Raw genomic sequence first — 19,373 nt, forward strand, 5'->3', positions numbered from 1 at the left:
GTGTTTGTAGAACAGATTACATGTGAAGAATGCACTCTTTCCCCTGATGGATGAAAGAGTGGCCTTTCAAAGACTCAGCTGTGCTCGAGTTTTGTTTTGTGTGAACCTTTCCCTTTGGAGCCCTATGAAGATTCCATAAGACAAAGTAAGACTAAGTACACAGCTTGCTAAGCTTTGCTAAGACAAAGCTTTGCTAAGACAAAGTACAAAGCTTGTTTCACTGGAAGTCATTGCTCACCTCCACAACAAAAATTGACGCACAAGTTTGGCAGTCTATTAACAAATGATCAATACATGACATGACTGCAGCCAGGTTCACCACCCACTGCCTAAGCAGTCTTTGCAGTCCCCCCTGCAGTCTAACTCACCCATTTCCCATGCTCACTAAGACTCACCTCTGCAGCCATGCCTACAGAACTGCAAATTGATTATGCCTAGGCTGATGATGAGCAGTGACTGTTCCTCTTCCCCTTCCTTTCATCTCCTGCTCCCCGACTCAGTCCCCCATTTCCTTCTTGCCCTCCTTCTCCCCACCCCAAATAAAAACACAACATCGAAACAAAACGCATTGTTTGCGTGGTATATCCCTGTCCTAACCCTTCATTGGTTCTTGAGTCTTTTAGGTTATAAACTCTGCAGAGCCAGGACTGTGTCTCTGTGTTTGAACAATGCTCAGTACAATGAGGTCATGGGGGCTTGAAGACTTTTATTGGGGGTGAAAGACTACCAAGATTCCCTTCCCAGCAGCCCACTGCCCCATATCTTCCCTTACCTGCAGCCCATTCTCCACTTCACAAGGACAAACAAGTGCCCTTCTCAAAGATGGTTGACTTAAGGACCTAGGAGTGACAGTGCTCAAATGCTTAAGATTCACAGGTTTATGCCAGAGACAAAACCACAAAGCATGAGTGTCCATCAAATAATGGTGAGAAATTTGGTAGTTCAGGGGAAATGGTGGAGAGGAAGGATGCTTTCAGGGATTCTTCATGGAGGGCTAGGTAGCAGCATTTTATGATGGACATAGGGATGGTGTCTAATGTGCTCACCTAGCCTGAGCCACTTGCACCATCTCACGCGACTGTTAGCTCATCCAAGTGGCCAAAAACCAGGACAAAACATTATTTTCTATTAAAGTTATACAGTGCCCTGAGAACAGAGGCAGTCTTGTATTTATTTATACAAACAGAGGTGGTGGTGTTCATCACATTCCTGCCTGTTGGGGTCTGAGCAGGAATCTGCTCATCTCTTTGGTTTTGGAAGGTTTGAGGTAGAACAGGAGTCGATATTATTATGGGAGTCAGCAGGGCAGGGGCTTGTTTGGTGGAACATTTTTTGCTGACCTGGCCAAAAGAAAAATTGGTAAGGCCAACCTTGTCCCAATGTTAATGTAAGTGAATATGAAAAGAACAAAACTGATCTAAAGAGATGTGCTTTAATACAGAGGGAGAAGATAAGAAACTACTAAATAAGGCTTGAAATGTGTTCATAAAGATTTCCAGGTTTAAATAGCCAAAAAATTCTCACTGGATTCTACTCATCATGACTCATTCTACAAACTGGCTTTTCTAAATTCTGCAAAGTGGTTTGTAACTTCCCATAATTCCATGCTTTTAAGTAATAATTTCTCTTCTCTTTTTGTGCTTGAAAGCTTTGGAAACTGACTTGTGGAAACCTGGATCAAGCCTTTTTGACACAGGTAAATATTTAACACAATAAAACACAACAGATCCACCAGCAACTACGCTGGGAATAATCAGCATTCTACACCCTTGTGGGGAAGTAACACTTTTAAGAAGGCCCACGGCACTAACGGTAATAACTTCCACTTACAGGAATTATGATATACAATGACAAATGTCAGGTTTCAGTTTATCTCTGGTTGGTTGAAACTGCCCCAGTGGGCCCTGTGCTTCCATCAATCTCAAGCAAGGCCCATTCCAGGAACAGAACTGATGAGGTCTGGAGAGAGTAGCAAACCATGCTGCAAAAGGGGGTTCTAGCTACTGAAAAAAGGGGCCTAAATGAACACTGTATTTCTTGGAAAATGCAGGCGCATGATGATAATCTGCAGAGAGTCAGGCTGCCAACACCTAGAAAGGAGATTGATCAATTAGTCTAATATAAGAGGTTATAATGAAACACAAACTGAACACATGGAAAACTCCTGAAAGTAAAACTATGATGTTATGGAATAGTGTCCCAAGGGAATTATTATTTTACTTTTATCTTGCAGTGGTGCCTAGAGCTCAAACAGGCCAGGGCCCCATCGTGCTCGGTGCTGTACAAACATTTAGGAAATGAAAAGCTCTGCTTCAAAAAGCTTATGACCGGAAATAGACAAGACACAATGGGGTGGATGAGACAAAAAAGCGAGTTGGAAGCAGGGTAACAAAAATAGGATTTGCAGAATTTGTAGCCTATTGGGCATGATTATCAAAACTTAATGCCTTCCTGGAATTTATTGGATGTCCGTATTCCTTGAGACATTTAAAAGTTGGGTCACGCAAAACACTAGATTTATGGATTCCAAGGCCAGAAGGGATCACTGCAATCATCTAGTCTGACCTCCTATACAATACAGGCCTTAGAACAATTCCCATTGCATAGCTTTTCGAAAAACATCCAATCTTGATTTTAAAATGGTCAGTGATGGAGAATCCACCACAACCCTTGAAAAGTTGTTCCAATGGCTGATCATTCTCTCTCTCAAAAATGTACACCTTATTTCCAGTCTGAATTTGTCAAGCTTCATCTTCCAGTTAATTGATTGTGTTATATTAGATGATATCATAGGGAACAGTCCTGCCCCGGCATGGGGGTGGACCATATAATTTAATAGATCTTTTCCATCTCTAACGTCTATGATTCATTGGTCTCCCCTTTGCGAAACTCTGCCTTGTAAGCCCAATTTTCAAGAGTTTTTATTTGAAAGTTCTAATTACTTCAGAGCTGAGATATAAATTAGACTTGCATTAGCTCCAATGAGTGGCAGAACATGTGCACATTAGAATGAAAACTCAGAACCTGGGGCAGGAGAGGTGATTCCATAGCCCTAACTATGTATCACTGTGTGGATGAACAGGTTTTCCTGACTCAGAGAGAGCAGGCTGCGTTGGAGAGAGAACATTTTACTGCATATTGTAGGCAAGTTCTGTGTGTCTGTTTGGAATGAGCTGCAGCACAGTGGCTAGTGGTGAGGATTTGTATTTGGAGACAAAAATGAGAGGTTCCTTTTAAACTTGATGAAAACACATTGGGGTGGTCTTATTTGTACTTTCTCTGTCACCCAAATGTGTGTGTAGACTAGTGATAAAGTCTGATGAATTCAGAGTGTCACTTCAAAGGCATGGTTTCTAGTTTGCATGCATCAACTGCTGTCGTATGTAAATGAATGGAAGTTTAATGAGTATGGACAGCTGTGACAATCCAGTGAAGGAAAATCTAATTAGCATGGAGTGAGCTGCCCATACAGTGAGCTGAAATTCCCATGGCAATAACAAAATTAAATTGGGGCTGGCAGAACCAGGAGGCCCATAGGAACTGACCATCTCCCCAATTAGCAAGGAGAAATATTTGGAAGGCGGCATTATTGTTACATAGAAAATAAATCAGTCAGCTGACCCACAACCTTCCATAAATGTTAAATTCACATGACTAGGTTTGGATTGTAGGTAACTACAAAGCTATCTCAGCTGGGCATGCATGTGGAGTACAGAGCCTTCCTTAAGTGCAGATCAGGCGATGAGGCACTTAACTATGAATCTGACTAAGGCCACGTCAACACTACCGATCGGCGGGTAGTGATCAGATCGGCGGGTAGTGATCGATCTATCGGGGATCGATTTATTGCGACTAGTGTAGACGCGATAAATCGATCCCCGATTGCTCTGCTGTCGACTCTGGAACTCCACCAGGGCGAGAGGCGGAAGCGGAGTCGACGGGGGAGCGGCGACCATCGATCCCGCGCCGCAAGGACAAGAAGTAAGTGATTCTAAGTCGATCTAAGATACATCGACTTCAGCTATGCTATTCTCATAGCTGAAGTTGCGTATCTTAAGATCGATCCCCCTCCCTAGTGTAGACCAGGCATTAGCTGCAAAATTTGGGGGTGTAGATAGGATGGTAAATGTTCATAATTAATTACTCCGTAGTGTTATACTCAATCTGTTGTGCAAGTATGGTGTATTGAGTGCCTTTCACATACAATGATACACAGTTAGTACACATTACACACATGTGGCCACGACTGCAGAAAAAGTGTGATGTTGTTTGAGATATATGATGTGACCATGTAATTGAAGACAGCAGTGGAATGCATACACACAAGTAGGCAAGGGGAAGGCTAAGGAACCTTAATGTTGTTGTTTCATGACTTGTAAGTGCAATTTACAAATTGAGGCTCTGGTCCTGCCATCAAGTATGCACTTATGTTTTTGCAGGCTTGGGCCCAAGTCTTTGCACCTTGTGTTACTCATTTACACCTAGGCAAAGCAAGTGCAAAGCTGGTGCCCTACCAGTTCAGAAGGGCAACTTTTTATTTTCACTGTGCATGGATTTCTGACTCCAAAAGGTGCACAGCAGTGGAGAATCAGGCCCTTCATGAGACCAATGCAAAGCAAGAGGTCAGTGTAGTGTTTACCCAGGCTCATAATGTGACCAAAGGATAGCCAGTTTTCAGGAAAGTCTTCAGTGGCCCTTTTCCCCAGTGAGGACTACTTCCTTTTCCAAATTTCAGCTGTCTACGCCCACCTGCTGCACAAGAGCTGTTCAAAACAAGGTTGCAATTTTTTCATAGTAGGATAAGTATTTTACCATTGCTCTGTAAAATACGGTGGAAACCAGTTTTGCTGAGAGTTTCAACAAGTATTCTTCTTCAGGGAGGGACGAAACTGAAAAATCTGAGCCCCAAAGTGAACATTTTTTTTAAAAATGACTATCAACACCTGAAAACAGGGCGAGAATGGAAACAGTCATGCCCCCTTTAGGGGAGTGGTTAGTTGCTGCTCCCAAAGTAATGAATTCCCTCCTCTGCTGAATTCTCTGCCACAATGTGCCTTTTCTGATCCAAATCCCCTTGTGTTGTCACTTTATTGCTTTCTTCTTAGAATTTGAACTGAAAACCGCAGTCCCTTAATTTTAGAAAGTCCCTTGTAGCTCAACTGTTTGCTGCTTTCCGACCATTTGCTGGGTCCTAGGCTTTTGTGCCTGCCTTGGCCTCAGTGGCTCACAGCCCCCAGCTCCTTGCCTAGCCCCTCTCCTACCTCCTACAGAGCTGTTAAACAAAGACCCACATAGAAATGTACCAACTGCTCTTATTTTCAGTCACTCATCAGTCTAAGTCCAGAGTTTGTGATCCCCTCTGTAATCTCCTTTCATTGCCTCCCTCTGGAAAGCTGCTGCTCTCTTCTCCCACCTGTTCTGTTTAAATAAGGTTACATGAATTCTATTGTGTTTTGATTATTTGTAGACCACTCCATGGGGGAACGTGACACTCTTCACACTGCCTGTGTTTCTCGGAAGGTTATTACTATGGCTATGTCTACACTACAGCAGTTACAGTGGTGCAGCTGCGCTGCTGGTGTGCTTCTGGTGAAGACACTTTAAGCCAACAGGAGAGAGCTCTCCCATTGGCTTAATAACGCCTGCCTCCGCGAGAGTCAGTAGCTATGTCGGCGGGAGAAGCGCTCCCGCTGACATAGCGCTGTCCACACCGGTGTTCACGCCAGTCGGTGTAATTTACATCACCCATGGGTATGGATTATTCACACCCCCGAGTGATGTAAATTATACCAGAGTAATTTGTAGTGTAGACCGAGCCTCTATTTGTTTTTCTTTAAAGCCAATTAGCCATTCCTGTGATTGCCCTATTAAACTCTGGTGTCTGCCCTTTTCAATTAACAAGTGATCAGGGTCTGCCTGCCCTGCCCACTCCTCTGCAGCTTGCCTTTGTGACAGGGAGGATGATGTGCTGTTACTGCCAAACACCAGACTGACTTCTGGGGGTCTGGCTTTAAAGGAATGAAGTCCTTACATCCATGATTCTGTTAGCCTACACTGCGGACCCTTCCGCCACTTCCACTGGGATTCAGGGTCGAGGAGGCTCTGATAATGATAGATAGGGCAGAGCTGAGCAGATCTGACAGACAGTACTCCAGGCTGGGACACTGCAGCAGTGAACTACAGCCTTCTCCCTCTTGACCCTACTCCTGAGCCAGCTCCCTACGGGAGTCATGGAATCTGACTGTAGACTGGGAACCAAGCCTTGTATGCTTATGGGAGCGGGGTCAAAAACAGTCCCTACAACTGGTAGGGGAGCATACTGATGGAAAACCAGAGGCACATGGGGTAGACTAGGCCTGGGGGCCAATTCCAAAGAAAGATGCAGACACACAGAGACCTAACCAAAGGCACAGAGAACATGTCACTGCTTGAGGCTGAGGATCAGATTTGCTACCAGTCAGCCACCAATAGTCCCTGCTTGAATGGCTCATTCCTTTTCCTTACCTTGGCATCAGTTCCCTGATACCTGCTCCTCTCTTTCCCACAGGTGACTCAAGATCAGGCTGGTCAAGGGGGAAAGTAGTAAGAAGAGATGCCACCAGGGGCTCTCAAACTGATCCTTTGCCTAGAGGAGGATCAGGTTCCTTGCACCCTTTGGTGTTTCCTGTATGTAGAGTTGCCAGCCCTCCAGGATTGTCCTGGGATCTCTAGGAGTTAGAGGTTAATCTTTTATGTCATGTGATCAAAGCTCCAGGAATACATCCAACCAAAACTGGCAACCCTACCTGGAGGAGAGTGGGTATTTCTTTTTGGAAGCAGTTTCTTTGTTCCCATCAGACTTTTTGTCCCATATTCCCCTTTAGACCAATGAGTAGGTTTTGGCCCTCCTTCTGTAAGTATGGAGGTCCTTCCCGTCCTCCCATATTAGATATTTTGGACTTAAATCTATTCGTGATTGTTATGGTAGAGTCACCAGGTTGTGCTGTTAAACATGATCTTCCAAGTAGTTTTTTGTTAGTGTGGGAGCAAATGTTCAGTCTTGGGAGACTTGCTGTGTTGTTGTTGGTTATGCAAGCTTCTGGACAGAGCAAATTTATGCCAGCAGCAGCAGAGTTTGCTCTTTGCCTTGGTCTCTGATTAGAGTCAATTCTTGAAACTTATTTGTTTCTAGGGATGAGGCGTTAGTGTTGGGCCAAGATTCCTGAAAGAAGGGATTGCCTATTGCTGTTTGACTATCCCTGTACCATCTCTGGTGTCAATAAAACAAGTTACACATACTCTTTGTCACTGATTTCCACTGAGAGAGTGACAACAATGAAACAGGAACAACAGTCTGAGTTTGTGAATGGTTTTGGCCAATTTTATTTTAAAATTCTTGTGCAAAGATGGTTATGGCTGCAGAGTCCGCTGTGTGTCATGAGACTAGTGAGCTAACAGTTGGGAGATATACATTTAGTACTAAAAAGAAAAGGAGTACTTGTGGCACCTTAGAGACTAACAAATTTATTTGAGCATAAGCTTTCGTGAGCTACAGCTCACTTCATCGGATGCATTCAGTGGAAAATACAGTGGGGAGATTTATATACATAGAGAACATGAAACAATGGGTGTTACCATACACACTGTAACCAGAGTGATCACTTAAGGTGAGCTATTACCAGCAGGAGAGTGGGGGGGGGGAACCTTTTGTAGTGTTAATCAAGGTGGGCCATTTCCAGCAGTTGACAAGAATCAGCGGCACTACTATGGGTAACTGCATGGCCTCACAGTATGCCAACATTTTTATGGCTGACTAAGAACAACGCTTCCTCAGCTCTCATCTCCTAATGCCCCTACTCTACTTGTGCTACATTGATGACATCTTCATCATTTGGACCCATGGAAAAGAAGCCCTTGAGGAATTCCACCACGATTTCAACAATTTCCGTCCCACCATCAACCTCAGCCTGGACCAGTCCACACAAGAGATCCACTTCCGGGACACTACGGTGCTAATAAGCGATGGTCACATAAACACCGCCCTTTACCGGAAACCTGCTGACCGCTATTCCTACCTACATGCCTCCAGCTTTCATCCAGACCACACCACACGATCCATTGTCTACAGCCAAGCTCTACGATACAACCGCATTTGCTCCAACCCCTCAGACAGAGACAAACACCTACAAGATCTCTATCAAGCATTCTTACAACTACAATACCCACCTGCAGAAGTGAAGAAATAGATTGACAGAGCCAGAAGAGTACCCAGAAGTCACCTACTACAGGACAGGCCCAACAAAGAAAATAACAGAACGCCACTAGCCATCACCTTCAGCCCCCAACTAAAACCTCTCCAACGCATCATCAAGGATTTACAACCTATCCTGAAGGATGACCCATCACTCTCACAGATCTTGGGAGACAGGCCAGTCCTTGCTTACAGACAGCCCCCCAACCTGAAGCAAATACTCACCAGCAACCACACACCAAAACCACTAGCCCAGGAACCTATCCTTGCAACAAAGCCCGTTGCCAACTGTGTCCACATATCTATTCAGGGGACACCATCACAGGGCCTAATCACATCAGCCACACTATCAGAGGCTCGTTCACTTGCACATCTACCAATGTGATATATGCCATCATGTGCCAGCAATGCCCCTCTGCCATGTACATTGGCCAAACTGGACAGTCTCTACGTAAAAGAATAAATGGACACAAATCAGACGTCAAGAATTATAACATTCAAAAACCAGTTGGAGAACACTTCAATCTCTCTGGTCACTCGACTACAGACCGAAAAGTGGCAATACTTCAACAAAAAAACTTCAAAAACAGACTCCAACGAGAGACTGCTGAATTGGAATTAATTTGCAAACTGGATACAATTAACTTAGGCTTGAATAGAGACTGGGAGTGGATGGGTCACTACACAAAGTAAAACTATTTCCCCGTGTTTATTTCCCCCCCTCCACCCCCCACTGTTCCTCAGACGTTCTTGTCAGCTGCTGGAAATGGCCCACCTTGATTATCACTACAAAAGGTTTTCTTCCCACCCCCCCACCCCCCGCTCTCCTGCTGGTAATAGCTCACCTTAAGTGATCACTCTGGTTACAGTGTGTATGGTAACACCCATTGTTTCATGTTCTCTATGTATATAAATCTCCCCACTGTATTTTCCACTGAATGCATCCGATGAAGTGATTTGTAGCTCACGAAAGTTTATGCTCAAATAAATGTGTTAGTCTCTAAGGTGCCACAGGTCCTCCTGTTCTTTTTGCGGATACAGACTAACATGGCTGCTACTCTGAAACCTGACATTTAGTACTGTTTACCAGGAAGAAACAAAAGGAGCAAGTGGAAGAGCATTTATTGTCAGTTGCCGCTTTATATGGGAAATCTCTCTTTTTAATAAAGAGGTTTATGAACAGCACCGGTGGGAAAAACACTGTAAAACTTGCAGCATAACACAGGGCTCAGTCTGCTCTTTTGTAACATTGCATTGTCCCTCACAGTTCCTGACTATTTAAAAATGGCACAAGGGTATGCAAAATCAGCTCAGAAATGCAGCAGCCAGGGCTCCCTGCAAGAGGACCAAGCAACTACAGGGAATTCCTGTACCGACTAGAATTGGTGCTAGTGGAGTATATCGCTTTGCTAGCTGTTTCTTTTAGAACCTGACCTTTCTAAGGCCTGCCAGTATTTCTCCCTCTTTGGGCTGGTGGTGCGCTTGCTGCAGCTGTGGTTAGTCAGACTGAGCTAAGGCAGGAAGCAGGTCACACTACGGGTTTTGTGTTAACGAATATGTTCCTGTTATTAAGTTATCTTGGTCTACTGTGTGTTGAGTGTCTCCCTGATTCAACAAAAGCATTTTCCTCTCCGTTTGCTGTCCTCTAGTTCATGGATTCTAACGTCTGGCGTAGGAGGGCTGGTCAGAGACCATATTAACAGCACACACTGGAGAGAAGCCCCAACTGAAAGGGACAGTACCAGTCACAGTACAGCACATGAACAAAAAGCTGGGCATGGCCCTCCTTGTTTCACTTCTAGGTCAAGGCTCCTTTGGTGAGGCCTTTCTGGTGCAAGGTCAGGCTAGGGGTGGAGGGTATATGTTTCAGGAAGGATTTTTGTCTGAGAGATGGTCCCGTCAAAAGGGGGGGAGGTAGAGCTGCAGCTGTAGGAGAGCGTCACCCCACCCCACCCCACCCCAAAAAAAGTTTGTAAGGTACCCTGTGTGCCTGCAGTGGGACCATTGCAACAAGGGTGCAAGTGAAGGTAGCACCTGAGAGCTGTCCTAACCTGTGCTAGGAGTTTAGCCAGCTCCTGGAAGCCCCAGAACAGGAGAGATGCAAGCCTCCTGCCCTCTGTCCCTGTGTTGGTACTTTCTGCTCTAACAGTGTAGAAAAGGCCCTGTTGCAATAGGAGAGGACCTAGGGCGGAATCCAACTAATTCAGTCACAACCTCTTCTACAGCTCCCAAGAAACGTATATTGTAGCAGCACCCGTGCCACCCTTCAAATCAAATGAATACGGTGTGTGCTCCTGTGTGCCTGTCCCGCTCCGCTATGCAGAGCCACACCCTGCATCCAGCTGCATTTGGGGAGGCTAGTATAACGGCTGGCTCTGGCAAGGGGAAATGGCTCTGCTTCCCACTATGCTAGGGCAGGCCCCTCCACAGGATCGTAAGGGAAGAGGGAATGAGCTTCGTGCCTTTTCCCCCATCTTGCTCGTATGGGGAGCCAACAGCAGACTGGTTTAGTTCATATCTTGGAAGCTGCCTTCTTAACTAGGAGTTGGATTTAAAACTGAGAGACGTTTCCCCAGTTAAGACGAATGATGATGATTATTTCTATTAACAATAGTTCTTTGTAAAGTGCTAGCATGGAAAGGCCCGAGCCAGGGGGTCAGGATCCCATTGTGCTAGGCACTGGGTGCAGAACAGAATGACAAGATGGTTCCTGCCCCAAAGGTATGTCCATGTTTATGTGGATGCAAGTGCTTGGAGTGTATTAAGAGCTAGTACTTTGTGAAGATTAGTTATCAGTAGGGTTACCATAGCTGAACATTCAAAAAAGAGGACACTCCCCGGGGTGGGGGGGGGAGAGTATTTGCTCGCACCCCCCACCCCGCACCTTCCCCACCCTCATTCCAATCCCTTCCCCAAAGTCCCAGCCCCAACTCCACCCGCTCCCTGCCCCATTGGACCCCTTCCCCAAATCCCCACCCTGGCTCCGCCTCCTACCCTGAGTGCCCCGCATTCCCTCTCTGCCCCCCTCCCTCCCAGCCGCGTGAAACAGCTGTTTCATGGCGCAAGCGCTGGGAGCTAGGGGGAAAAAGTGGGCACTCTCTTGAGTGATCAACGTTCCCTTTCTTTCTCGAATGATCAACATTCATTCTCTTTCTTGAATGATCAACTCTTCTTTGGAGAAAAATAATAATGGCAAAATCCTGGATGTTTTTAGATATTTAAAAATTCCTCCCAGATGGCGATTTAAGAACCAAAAAAGCCCAACATGTCTGGGAAAATACGGACGTATGGTAACCCTAGTTATCAGAATACCATGGCACCGGGAATTGGTCTGTAACTAGGGAGCACTGTTGGCTTCTCCTCTTCCTCTTGGCTTGGGTCTATCTTCCCTGATGATCTGATCATTGGTATCTGCAGGGTAAAAAAAAATTGGAAATAGCCATGTGTTACTGACTTTTTAGTCTTCTCCCCATCAGTTTTAGATGCTCCAGGAATTCAAAGCATCAGTTTTAGATGCTTCAGGAATTCAAAGCTTGCCAGTTCCCTTCAGAGCTCAGAGGTAGCTTCCTCTGATATTCTTGGTTATCCGCTCTCTTTACGTACGTTCATACTGACACCAATTAATGTGTGGGTGGCTGGCAGCTTTATGGGAAAGAGGAACCCGGAGGCACTTTATAATTTCTAAACTTTTGTCTGTAATTAAGACACACTTTTAATGCTACCCTCTTGCTGGTTTCCTTTTGAAGTCTGCAGTATTTCCTCCATTTGCCTGCTGATGAAGATTTGTGGGGGTTCTCCTATTACTTGTCTCAGTGATAGACAAGTATAATCACCGGTTCACTGTCTCTTAAGGAAACAAAACAATTATCCTCCTACATAGGTAGGTTTTTTTCCTTTATTTGCAGTATTGTCCCTGCTGATCTTCCAATATCTTGTCCTATTCATGTGAGAAGAAATAGCTTCTTACACTTAGGCAGAAGTGAGTTGCTTTAACTTAGGAAAAAAATGGCCAGACATTAAAATCATGAACTGAAGTCAGGTTGAACTCTTTTAATCATCCTTGTGCTGCTTCTTCAATACTCTGTGATCCAATGCTACCTCTCCCAAGCCACATCTACTTGAGTTTGTCTTATGAAGGGATAAACAGACATTCAGGCTGCTGCTTTTCAGATTCCACATTTTGGCCCTGGGAATCTTTCCATTGACTTCAATGGGGCTTGGATCAGACCTTACTTTGTTTTCTCTCTTCCCCCAAAAGAAGAACCTAACTCTCATAGAAAAGACCTCCTTAATGACTTGCTTCACTTACCTGGATATAATGTGTAAGGATGCTCACTGTCCTTGCTCCTATCTCCATATAGGAAAACAGGACATGAGGGGCCTGACTCTCCACTGCCTTGAAACCTTATGTAGTCATTTACACCAGTGCGAAGGACATGTAAGCTGCTAGTAAGGCAGAATGGTGCTCCCACTTTATATTCATTTTAAACAGGGGTAAATGAAGGTGCAAGGCAGTGGAGAATCAACTCTCAATTCCTCACATTATTTCCCTTCCCTTCTAACATCCAGTCAGTATAGTAATCTTCCTTTGATTGCTGTGGTTTTCAGCAAAGAGAAGACAGTGAAATATACAGATTTGAATGAAAAATTTGAATTAATCTTTGCAACAAATTTGAGAGCTATAGTAAGGACCACCTTCTGAGAGAGATTCCAGAAGCATTCATTTCATGAACAGATCACCTGTTTAATTCATTTCACTGAGGTTGTTACTGTCAGAAAAGCCAAATTTAATACCTCTAGCAAACAACACAAAATAGAACTGTGGTCAGAAGAGGAACTCAGAAAAGTCTGCACCACCAGATTTGGCTGCTGGATAGTAAACCTTTTAAATGAGCCACTGCTCTGAACCAGCTGGAGGTACCAGGATAGGATACAAAATGATAACCCTTTCTCCAGTCTTTTTTGCCATATATGTTTGTCAGATTTTAGGAGCAAATTTAGCCTTTGAGTGAATGTGTAAAAAAAATTGGAAATAGCCATATGTTACTGACTTTTTAGTCTTCTCCTCATCAGTTTTAGACATGGAATATAGCTGGCACCCTGGTTTAATAGTTCTCCTCTGATTAAAAGATTTCAGGATGAGTAGATGGACATCTCCATTAAGCAAAAGAACTAAGACCTAGTGCAGGGGTTCCAAAACTTGGTTCATGGCTTGTTGGGGGTAAGCCCCGGCAGGCAGTGAGACGCTTTGTTTACCTGAGAGTCTGCAGGTACGGCCGCTCACAGCTCCCAGTGGCCGCGGTTCACAGTTTCCGGCCAATGGGAGCTGTGGGAAGCAATGGACTGGCTCATGCTGCTTCCTGCAGCTCCCATTGGCCAGGACCAGCGAACCGCAGCCACTGGGTCGCTCAGGTAAACAAAGCATCTCGCGGCCCACTAGGGCCTTACCCTGAACAAGTTTGGGAATCCTTGACCTAGTGTAAGGTCAATGTGAAGCAGTTATAATAATCTGATCCCAATCCTTTCCTTTTCTAATCAGTAACAGGAGTGGAGGCAAGCAACATGTCCCTGTGTCCCCGGGATGCAGTGTTTTACATGTCACCTGACCAAAATAATAAGAGGCAGCTCAAATCTCTTTCAGACCCGTCTTCTTAGTCATATGTGGAACAAGATGCATCTGTTCACTCCTTGCCTTCTTCCTATAAGTGAGGGCAGACTCCGAACAGTTTCTTGCACATTTAGCTTCTAAACTTTTCTTTTTATTTCTCCAGGTGTCAGTTCAAAGGAAGAATTGAATCCGAAACCTTTGGAGCCAGTTTCCCAGGGAAACCCAAGTATGTAAATCAGAATTAATTGTATGATTAAGTCATAATGATCTTTTGCTGTTATGTGAATCGGACTTTTAAGAATATAGTCAAGAAATTAACCAAACATTAGCTATTAGGGAAAAACATATTTTTGGAACATATATTCCTTTACAATAGACTAACCTAGACATCCTTAAAAGTTTCTGTTTAGCCATGTCTCTCATCTGCTGTAAATAATAATTTTTTCTACGTTAGGAAAAAAATAGCAACAGACTCTTAACTTACTCAAAGCAAAGGGTACATCTACAGTGCCTGCTTCCCAGGGTGGGTAGACAGACACATGTAAGCTCTGCTTGAGCTAGCATCTAAAACAGCAGTGTCGTTGAGTAGCAGCTCAGGCAGCGGCTTGGACTAGCCACCTGAGTATAAACCCTCCCGGACCCCCATGGTACATACTTGGGCGGCTAGCCTGAGCCATGGCCCGTGCTACCTCTGGCTACACTGCGGTTTTCAGCTTGCTCACTCAAGAAGAGCTAGCCTGCGCCTGTCTACCTGAGCTGGGAAGCATGTGTGAGATATTGGCTGGTTAAAATATCACATGGAGGGTCATGTGAATTCTACAGTCCAAGGGCCATGGCTTTGCAATATGCCATCAGACACAGAATTTGGATCCTGCCAGGGGGAAGCTTGCTAACTATGCCCTGTATTTGCTGTGCCTGGAATGAGACCTAGGCAAGTGGGCACTGATAACAGGAGCACTCCCTTCATCTGGGGTAACTGACTGAGCGGGCCTGGCTCCTGGAATTGGGGCTGTACTGGCTTGGCAGCAGATCTAATGGAGGGAGGAGGGAATCACTCAGAAAATGGGCCCAGCAGCAAAGGGAGAGAGACCTACTAGGTACGGCTGGAGTCAGAATTTCGGGGTCTTAGCAGATTGAATGGATTTCCCTGTATCTGGTGAGTAGGATTAATGATCAAGGTTGTATACCATGACTGTTATAGTTATTGGGTCCAATACAGACATAACTGAGTGAAATTCTCTTGCCCACGTTATAGAAGAGGTCAGACTAGATGATATAATGATCCCTTGAAAACGAATAGGAATGAGAATTTTCTGCTGCAGTCACATAGTGGGATAGGTTGTCAGATATAACTTTGATGCCTTGATTTCTCATCAGAGGAAAATCAAATCTAAGAAACAACAACAACACCCTTCACATTTATTCTCTCATTATTATTTCCTGTCTCAGACTGCAAAGTTGATTTGTCCTTCTTGATTGATGGGAGCTGGAGCATCGGTAAACGCCGTTTTCAGATCCAAAAACAATTCCTCAGTGATGTGGCTCAAGCTCTTGATGTTGGCATAGCTGGTCCTCTCATGGGCATTGTTCAGTATGGGTAAGAGTGTCTCCCCGTAATGTCTGGCTCTGCCTCAGGCTGTACAGGGTCCCTACTGCACTGTTCCCAACTCTTTTTGGAGTGATCGCTTTTTATTTTTAACACCACATCTCTTCTAAATGAGAGAAACTATCTAAAATTCAACTTAGGAAACTTGGGGAATAACATTTGGGATATTATGAGACTGAATAAAAAGGTCTATGGGAAAAATCTACTTTGTTATTTTCTGAACATAGACAAAAGTAAACAAGATGCTGGAGGTCAGACTAGATGATCATAATGGTCCCTTCTAGCCTTAAATGTCTTTATTCTTTTTCCTGCTAACTAATAACAAAGTGATAAAAACCACTGAAATAAATGAGGGGGTTCTCTGAAGCAGGAAGTAGCCTTGTAAACTAATGAGACTAGTACAAAATAGGCGTTGAAGTTCAATTTATAACACCAATAGCAGCAGAGTGCTAAAAGGTGAAACAAAATTACACACCAAGCTTTTTTTTTTAAATACGTGTTGTAAAGTTATCTAAAAATAGCTTTCAAACGAGCGAAGCCCTATAATTCATATAACTAAGACTCTCTGTTACACCATTACCACATGCAAGCTAGTAGCCTCTACTACAGTGGTTTTCAACCTTCTTCCATTTGCTGACCCCTAAAAACTTTTGAATGGAGGTGAGGACCCATTAGACATAGTCCGTGGACCACAGGTTGAAAACCACGGCTCTGCTAAATGAATTCAGAGATGCCCACTGCCGTAGAAATGTTTAAGAAAGATTCCATTGGTATGTCTTCACGAATGCCTGTTACTTTATCATTTGTGTTTTACAGGCATACCTATATGTTTACATAGGAAACAGTAGAGACTTCCTTTTAAGGGTCTCCTCTGTTATTATGTAATGAACTGCCTTACAAGATGAGTCTTCCTCTTCCTTCCCCATGGAGCATTACTAAAGTGATTATAAATGGAACCATGCTACATGTAAAACAAAAACTGATGGCTGCTTTTCTTTTTGTCTTATTTACATGTTAGTGATGATCCTTCTACAGAATTTAACCTCAAAACTCATGCAAACTCCCGGGATGTGAAAAATGCCATTGAGAAAATTCCACAGAAAGGAGGACGTTCCAATGTTGGTATGTGGCATGGGATAGCATATCTGCAGCTCCTAGCCCGAGGAAGACAGGGGATGTAGGATCCTAGATCTAGTGGGCAAATAAGCTCCTTGTAGCACCATGGAACCAGCCTTGTCAGCTGATGACCTCATGCTTAGGAGCATGCTTCGGGCACCCTCTGATGCGTATATTGCCATCAGACTAGCAAGGGTATTAGAACTTCTCTGCCCCCTCCATTGGACTGATTTGGGGAGAAAGGAGCTAGCAAAGACCTTTTAATAACTTATGTGCATTAGTTGGTGAGATTTTGTGCCCACCTTATGTAAAAGATATTTTTTTAATTATATTTTTTAAATTCTATTTCCCACCCCTCCTGCCTTGGTTTGGTTTTCAGGAAAGTTTAGAGTTGTGGGGTGTCACTCTTCTCCTTCAACCTCATCAGCAGCTCACCTGGCACATCTGAGCCTGGTACTCTCTTTGCTCATCAGCGCTAATAAGGAGGAGCAGAGAAAGGGTGAAGTTCACCCCTCTGTTAGAACCAGGGTAGGGCATATACTTGGACCATTGCAGGTGGCTCCCCTTCGTGTTTGTGTAGCCATGTCAAGTTGCCTCTACTCTGTCTTTGCTAATGCACCCCTTCCCAGTGCTCTAGGACTGGAATTTGACCTCTAGGTCAGTGAGTAACACTATCTCAGAGTTCAGTGTTGCCATGTCTAAAGAGACTGGTTACTGTAAACAGGATACATCCGCCTCCTATTCACTTCTCTTACAGGGAAAGCACTTTCATTTGTTAACAAAAACTTCTTTTTGGATACCAATGGAAACCGAGGTGGAGCACCCAATGTGGCCATAGTGCTGGTGGATGGATGGCCCACCGATAAGGTGGAGGAGGCCTCCAGACTGGCGAGAGAATCTGGAATCAACATTTTCTTTGTCACTATTGAAGGAGCTGATGAAAACGAAAAACAGAATGTTATTGAACCCAACTTTGTGGACAAGGTACTGAGGAATGGGGTACATGAAACTAGATCTGGGTTTACAGTGTAAAGCCTGGAGGTAGGCCTGAATGTTACTAAGGTTTTCAGGGTGTTTGGCTCTCCTAGTTTGATTTGAGCCCATCTTGTATGATGTTGCTCTCCTCTTCTCCCTCCCCTTTTTTTTTCCTTCTTATAGTTATGGCTTCCCTCTAAGAACTGCCGTAGGATCTAACATTTGAATGTTGAATAGCAATGGCAGCAATGCTCTTGGCATGGATTCATAATTCTATTTGTCTCAAGTTTGAGTAGGGTTACCATATTTGAACATTCAAAAAAGGGAAGGTGGTGCTCGTGTCCCCCTCCTCCTCCTCCTCCCCCTCCCCCCCTACCTTGCGAAACAGCTGTTTTGCGGCGCAAGCGCTGGGAGCTAGGGGGAAAAAGTGGGCACTCTCTCAAGTGATCAAAATTCACTTTCTTTCTCGAATGATCAACTCTTCTTTGGGGAAAAATAATAATGGCAAAATCCCAGACATTTTTAGATATTTAAAAATTCCTCCAGGACGGCAATTTAAGAACCAAAAAGCCAGACATGTCTGGGAAAATACAGATGTATGGTAACCCTAGGTTTGAGGCTTGCTATATTACATTCTGCCTATACCAGAAGAGGATTGCTGAAATGAAGAACCAGTAACATTTTTATTAGCTAAGGAATAGAGGGGGAAACTTCCTTGTAGGGAGATCTATTAAACTATGAAATAGTCTCCCAAGGGAAGTGGTGAAAACCATAGCATTTGGGACTTGTAAAGCTAGGCTGGACAAAGTGTTAGAAAACAGTCTGCGAGCCACAATTCTGCACTGGCAGGCAAATGTGGACAGATAACTAAACACTGTAGGTCTTTTCCATTTCTAATCCCATTTTTCTATATTCCATGAATGAGCTGAGCTACAAACAAATACCATTTTTAAGGCTGGAATTAAGGCTGTATAAAGCTTTTGTTTATATCCCTGCACTACAAAAATACCAGACCACAAAAATAAATAGCCTGCAAAAATACCTTCCCTTGAAATCACAGCATTCCTAATACCATCCTTCCCCACTTGAATTCTCATATGATTATTATCTTGAACAGCTACAGTAGAAACTAGTGTTGTATATATTAAAGCATGGCTGTTGCCTCTTTTAATGAAATAATTTCTGTTGTTGTTAGGATTTGTATGGGTTATGACGTTAAAACCACATTCTGTTTCCAGTTACAAAACGCAGGTGTAAATCCGGAGTAATTCTTCTGAAGCTAATGGAGTTACTCTGAGTTTACACTTGTGTAACTAACTCGAAAGTTTTTATTTGTACCTACACTGTAATTCTCCCCTTCAACAAAGTATGAGAAGCCCTTGAGTCCCATGCTAGTACTAAGGTCATAAACAACTCCCGTTTCCACATCCAAGAGAAGGCACAATAGTTAGTAGAGTTAGTAAAAACAGACAACTTAAAAATGTGATTGAGAGGTGTTGCTGAACAGACCATTATTTGAAATGATATTAATAAATTAGGTGACACCCACAATTTTTGATCCATTGACCATCCGCTACCCAGGCTAGAAACACATCAGTGGCTTAGTGAAAAGACTTCTAGCATCAATAAATCTGTCCAAGCCATGCTCCTAGAGCATTCATCAGAAAGCAACACTTTTGACCCCTCTACTAGTTAATATTTCTAGTGTTTCCATTAACAGTTGTTAATGAGTCCTTGCAGAAGACTAAACCCTTGGGTCTTATGAAAATACATATTTCTAAATTTTAAATGTCACTGAGTACAGCAGCCAATGGACATGCATAACAGGCATTCCTCAA

At 43.9% G+C, this 19,373-nt stretch overlaps 1 protein-coding gene across 1 annotated transcript in view; it reads left to right on the forward strand.

Annotated features, from left to right (window-relative positions):
* Positions 1 to 19,373, forward strand: part of VIT (vitrin) — an 81,069-nt gene that overhangs the window by 50,476 nt on the left and 11,220 nt on the right. The window contains exons 13-17 of the mRNA XM_084623746.1: positions 1,649 to 1,696; positions 14,002 to 14,064; positions 15,288 to 15,435; positions 16,463 to 16,566; positions 17,318 to 17,544. Coding sequence (XP_084479872.1) covers positions 1,649 to 1,696; positions 14,002 to 14,064; positions 15,288 to 15,435; positions 16,463 to 16,566; positions 17,318 to 17,544 — 590 coding nt within the window. The remainder of the gene's footprint in view (positions 1 to 1,648; positions 1,697 to 14,001; positions 14,065 to 15,287; positions 15,436 to 16,462; positions 16,567 to 17,317; positions 17,545 to 19,373) is intronic.

The sequence above is a fragment of the Lepidochelys olivacea genome, assembly GCF_965140295.1.
Source record: "Lepidochelys olivacea isolate rLepOli2 genome assembly, chromosome: 3".
In the NCBI taxonomy this organism is placed as follows: domain Eukaryota; kingdom Metazoa; phylum Chordata; order Testudines; family Cheloniidae; genus Lepidochelys; species Lepidochelys olivacea.